This window comes from Abramis brama, assembly GCF_963993115.1.
Source record: "Abramis brama genome assembly, chromosome: 7".
NCBI lineage: Eukaryota > Metazoa > Chordata > Actinopteri > Cypriniformes > Leuciscidae > Abramis > Abramis brama.
The window spans coordinates 13,976,793-13,983,339 of record NC_139969.1 but is presented as its reverse complement, the minus strand read 5'-3'; the positions used below and the strand labels follow the sequence as shown (position 1 = coordinate 13,983,339).

Here is a 6,547-nt window from a genome sequence, read left to right as displayed (position 1 = left end):
GTGTGTGTGTGTGTGTGTGTGTGGCCTGGTAAACTCTACATTATGGGGACAAAATGTCCCCATAAGGATGGCAATATCCGAAATCCTTGTTCGTGTGGGGGCATTTTTTGGTCCCCATGAGGAAAACGGCTTATAAATCATACTAAGTGATGTTTTTTTGAAAATGTGAAATTGCAGAAAGTTTTCTGTGATGGGTAGGTTTAGGGATAGGGTTAGTGTAAGGGAATAGAATATACAGTTTGTACAGTATAAAAATCATTATGTCTATGGAAAGTCCCCATAAAACATGAAAACACTACGTGTGTGTGTGTGTGTGTGTGTGTGTGTGTGTGTGTGTGTGTGTGTGTGTGTGTGTGTGTGTGTGTGTGTGTGTGTGAGAGTTTGTTTTCATGACAACTGAGGACATTTTTATGATAACACACCTGCAAATGAGGACACTCGGGAAAATAGGTGATATATGAGGACATTTTGGGTGTCCTCATTTTTCAAATGGCTTTAAAAACATACTAAGCAGTGTTTTTTTTTTATGTAAAAATGCAGAATGTTTCCTGTGATGGGTAGGTTTAGGGATAGGGGCAGTGTAGGGGGATAGAATATACAGTTTGTACAGTATAAAAACCATTACGCCTATGGAATGTCCTGACAAATCACATAAACATGGCTGTGTGTGTGTGTGTGTGTGTGTGTGTGTTTCAAGTGCGACAAAAGTCATGGGGTCTTGGACCCCTCCGATGAACACTCAATTTTTACATTTTTAAAAAAAAGGGAAGGATGAGGGTTAAGTGAATTAAATGTCAGTTGTAACTTTAATGCTAACACATTTTAAGTGTTTTCCCATTTTATATTTTACATTTTCATAGCTTGAGTGCTAAATCGGCCAAAGTATGTGTGCTAAAAATACAAAAAGTACAATAACACAACCGGTTTGACACTACAGAACTTTACTTGAATTGAATCCAAGTTCATTGTCTATACAATATATATTTACAATGTCTGAAAGAGGGGAAATAAACAATAAAATACTAGATACAACTGAGGTATTAGCTAAAAGCATGTACATGTATTCAACTCGTAAATATCAATCATGATAAACAGTTTGAGATGTGTCATCTGCTTTAGAAAACATCTTATATCACAACATGAGGTAGGAGAGCAACGTCTCATTTTCATGCAAGAGCAAAAAAAACTCTCATCACACTGTAGGATTGGCAACATATGCAATGATACACACAAACACTGCATTTCATATCTCAGAATTACAACTTAAATATCTTTGCTGTTTACAAAAGTCATAAACAATATCATTTCTATTACAGTGTTGAGTGTGTTCTCCATAAAAAGCATCACATCTGATTTTTTTTTTTTTTTTTTTTTAGTATTGATGTCTCAGTTACACATTAGAAAAGGTGTGATCGATATAATAGGGACACATGCTGTGCTGGCAGGTAGTTATTTGTATACTACGTGTATTTTTACCAATATAAAAAATGTTCGGTTTATATAATTGTAATTTTCTTTTGTCTCTTTTTGCCATTAATCAGCTCAAGGGAGCCACATTATTCATTATCCCCAGTAAAATGGGATATTTTCCTTTAGAATGCAAAATACATGGTAGCTTTGCTGGAAAACTCTAGTATTAGGTTGCTTTAAGGTACAATTTTGCTAATTATATTATACCAGGCCTATACACATCAGATACTCAACGTATTTCACACCTCTCAAATATGTACATTATCTGTATTCATTTTCTTAATACTGCAAAAGCCAAAAACAGGTTTGTTGTTTCTAGAGTCTAAAGAGTACTGTATTCTTATGCCCATAATTCAAATTTAACATGGCATTCTATATAGAAGATATACAGCGCCCCCCTGTGTACAAAATGCAATTTACACGTTACAAATGAAAAGGTATACTCTAAAAAGCTTCAGAAATACACTTTGATACCCAAAAACTATCAAAAACAGCATTGAAACTGGCTGCTACAGAGGTAACTGTGGTGAAAATAAAAGAAACCTAATACTTGTTGTACATAAATTGTAGTCGACACGCTGTGTGTAATGTATTACAGTGACAAAACAAATGCTACAATCTCTCAAAAGAACTACAAATGAAATCATTCATATTATATATATATATATATATATATATATATATATATATAAATCGCTCCGTTCAGTAAGCATGTCTCATTTGCCACTCACACACAATCTCTCATATCAAAAGTATCTGGTCTCTGGCATCTAAATTAGGCTCTTGAGCACATTTTGTGTCTATTTACATAAAGACTACTTTTTTCAGACAATATGGAGGAACATTTGTTTGAAAGCTTGTATATGTGAGAGAGAATACAAAAGAGAAGAAAAAAAAAAATCACTCTTCACTTTAGCAATAATGAATCTTTTGTTTTAGCATAACAATATAGTATCTAACAATACATGCATTACTTCACTCCCTTCTTTGTAAAAATGTCAAATTATGGGGAAGAGGAAAAGCTGAAAAGCAAACACCACCAAAATAACAACAGGTTGTCAGACTCAGTGGGCTCCAATGAAAGGGACGAAATGACCCACTGTAGGGAGACAGTGGGTGTTCCCAATCCCCGTTGGATGGAGTGTAGGGGTTCTTCTGAGCATCATGCATCCCACCCCCTCACCACCATACACACGTTATCAACAACCACTCTTCAGGCCAAAAAAAAAAACAAAATTTTTTTTAATTAGAGCTTGGGCTACACCCAGCTTTTGCAAATGTGATCAGAAACCTTGAAAGATTATTTATAAGAATTTAGTTAATATATTAATGACTACCGTATGTACAAAGTGTATATAAATCTTTATTAGTTAATACATTAAATAATTTCTGAATAATTTCAAGAAAAGTTAAAAAATGGCAAAGCACTCATTTACAATATAGTTTTGTTTTTAAATTCTTCATTGCTGCGATATATTCACATAAATCAGGGTGTTTTCCTCTTTTTACGTCTAAGAGGTTTTGCACTGTACACATTATCTGATTTTGGAACTGATGAATTGTGCACAGTGGAATGTTCTATACGAGATATGTACATCATGGAAAAAAAGCCTTTATTATTTCGGTCTAATATTGTTTTACAAACTCACTTGGAACTGAAGAAAGAATGAACAAACTGCACTACTGGCAAAAACACTTCACTTTCTGTGTCCATCTAACAGTTGATGTATGGTGGGCATCCATTGAGTGGAGAGAAAGCGCACCTCCTCAACCCCCAGTGACAGAGCTAACCTGACAGCAATAATTCCTTAATATCCCTCCCTTGGCCCCCTGTCTGTTTTCTTTGTCTCTGTCAGACCTGTTTGTTTAGTCATCCAGAATAATGACACAGAGGAATGAAGAGGGGGAGTATGAAAAAAAAAGAAACAAAGAAAGTTGAGGCACCCAATCCTAAAACACCCAATACATAACAGCCAAATCATTAAAAGTCGACATGAAATCAAAATTGACCCTATTTACTTCTTGTCTTCTTATTTATCACTAGTCTTGTGGTGAACAATTAATCCGTGCAAGTTAATACACAGAAAATAATCTTTAATCAAAATCTGAAAAGTTACTTCCGGTCTGGAATGGCGTTCCTTTTCTGATGACGTCAGTTTGACGGCTTGGGTTGAAAACGCGTAACCACTCCCCTCCAACCGTTAGGCTGCTATGAGCAGAGATGGAGGAGCGCTGAAGTAAAACCCCGCCCTCTGTTCAATATTCCGTTTCACTTGGAAATACGTCACAACACTGGAGAAAGTCGTTTGCAAACTCACGGGGAGTTTAACCTAGAATCCAGCATTCAAAAACTGTAGGGAATTTATCAGCATAAAGAAATCAGCTCTGGTTTATGAGAGATTGTGACGTACTTCAATGCTTTACATCTCCAATTGCACTACTAATGGATCCTTGAGGAAATTCACTAAGAAATTTCCAAATTTAAGGTCAACTGTGTGCTTTGTTTGAAGATAGTATGTTGATTTCCAATCAATTAAACCAATAAAGTTCTTTGACACTACAGGAACTCTTTCGATGCTGAACATGAGAGTGAGGTGAACTGCACCAAACCCTGAAACCTCATTTTAACAACTGCAGATTTTCCTTGTAGTTAAAGGGATAGTTCAACCAAAAATGAAAATTGTGTCATTACTTTTGTTCCAAATCGGTTTGAGTTTCTTTCTTCTGAAAAAGAAGATATTTTGAATAATGGTGGTGACCAGACAGTTCACGGCACCCATTGACTTCCACAGTTGGAAGTTAATGGGTGCCGTCAACTGTCTGGTCACCACCATTCTTTAAAATATATTATTTTGTGTTCAGCAGAAGAAATAATCTCATATAGGTTTGAAACAACATAAGGTTGAGTAAATGATGATAAAATTTCATTTTTGGGGTCAACCATCCCTTTAAATGGGGGCCAAGTTTCATAGTGTTCTCCAGCAGGGGGCGAATGCGAGTCTTTGCTTACTGCATCACACAGGAATGAACTGAGTTTGTCATATACCAGCCTGCAAAGGGTCAGCAGTGCAGACAGGAAACATATAATCAACACCAGACCGAAAAGACAAACGTAAGGCAGTTCAGGACAGAGGAAAAGAAAATGGAGGGGGAAAGGAAAGGAAGAGGGGGAGGATTATGACCTTAAACCAGGGGGGCCTCAGTAAGGGGCGCCTCTGTTTCTGAATCACTTGTATGAAACAATGAATTGAAATTCTATATAATAATATTTTACTGATATTTTTGTGATATTAACAAAAACTTTTTTTCTGTAAGAAATAATGATACACATAATGAGAATAAAAAGTAAACATCCACGTGGTTTCTTGCTGCCGCAGGGCATTGGCGTCTTGCTGTTTGGCATCCTGGGGCTCCGTGTGAAAGGTAGTATTTTACTGAGTGTCAGGTTTTTTTTCCTGCATCCAAAGGGCTTGGACAGGAAAAGCACTCAAGCACTGTCCCAACGACACAGGAGGTAAAAAGTACTGAAAAGAAACACCTCCTCTGTCCCATCAGCCTCTCAGCACGACTATAAATTATGACAAACATGTACATCCAAAAAAAAAAAAAAAAAAATGCTTGACGACTGGTCGAGGACAGGTTGACTTAGGGAAAAAAAGGAGACACGAAAAGTCTTTTTAAATTAAACGAACATTAAGGGAACACAAAGGGAAATGTTTATGGGAGAGCTGCTCTTTTCTGCAGAGGTCTTGTGTTTGTCTGTCTCTGCAGGGAGTGGGCAAGCGCGTTCCTGGGCTACAGGCATGGAAGTGTGCGAGAGACGGGGCGAGTTTATCCGGAGGTTACCTCTTGGGCCGGTGAAACGGGGGAATGCTGGGATTGGGGGCTTGCGGAGGGGGTCGGGGGCTGAGCAGGGCTAATGCTGCGGCTTCCCTTGGTGCCGGACTGGACCATCTGCAGCTGAAGCTTTGAGATCATGAGCTCCAGCTTCTCTCTGGCCTCTCGTTCTCTGCACAGCTCCTCCTGCAGTTCCTGCCGCTCCGCCTCAGCACGCTCGAGACGACAGCGCAGCTCGCACAGCTGCAGACAGAACGAGAGGAGTTAGAAATAGGAACGCACAAAATATTTCATAAAACACCAAATTGAACCTCAGTGATTTCAGTGATACCAATTGAATTGAATGTGATAGTAAAGCGTCTGTCTACTGTGTCGCTCTATTGCATTCTCTTCACTTTACTATAAAACTATACTAAAGCAATAAGTATTAATGCCTCAGTGACTCAGAAAGTCATTACTTTCAGAAAGTTGAGCAATATCATATATAATGCAGTGTTATTTCAGTATTATGTGCATACTTTTATAGTTTTTATTCCTATTTTGAATTGGCTTTCATTAGTTTTCATTTTTATTTTAGTTCAAGTTTTAGTCATTTTGTTATGTACTTTTTAAATATTTCTAATATAACTTAAATGTTTTTTCTTTCTTTCAGTTTTTCACGTAAAATTTGTATTTTATTTAACTTAATTTCAGCTTTATTTAAATTACCAAGACGATTTTTTTATAGTTTTGGTTTAAAATAACAGATCTGATGACACAGACTCCATTTATGACATTAAAGGCAACAGACGCATAACACACACAAACACTAAACAATGGATCTCAAAATGTGATACTCTAACACAATTCTGGAAATAAATAATAGTAAAAATATTACAATATGTAAAACAATTTGTCTCATACCAATTTTAATAGATTTATGTATGTGATCAAAACAAATGTGCAGTAATATCAGCAGTACGGAGAGGCTACTTGTGTGTTAGGTGGTACTTAGATGGTCTGATTTGATTAGACCGGATATTTGCTCTAAAAAGTTTGAGAACCACTGCCCTAAATAATCGCTGAAATCAGGCCCAGTGTGCAAGTCAGCCAGGCACTGACTCTCCATCTCAGTGTGCGTGCGTATCTCTCTTCCCGTTACTGATTCACTCCCACACACAGATAAGCTGTGCTGATACATGCAGCATATTGCATTGGGCACAGGAATAATTCACACTGGGTATAGTCATTCTGGCGCACT

The 6,547-nt window shown here is 37.2% G+C and overlaps 1 protein-coding gene across 1 annotated transcript in view; it reads right to left on the bottom strand.

Moving 5' to 3' along the window:
• Positions 1 to 2,815: 2,815 nt before the first annotated feature.
• skila (SKI-like proto-oncogene a) overlaps positions 2,816 to 6,547 on the bottom strand; it is a 29,620-nt gene continuing 25,888 nt past the window's right edge. The window contains exon 8 of the mRNA XM_084120767.1: positions 2,816 to 5,550. Coding sequence (XP_083976893.1) covers positions 5,302 to 5,550 — 249 coding nt within the window. The 3' untranslated portion in view covers positions 2,816 to 5,301. The remainder of the gene's footprint in view (positions 5,551 to 6,547) is intronic.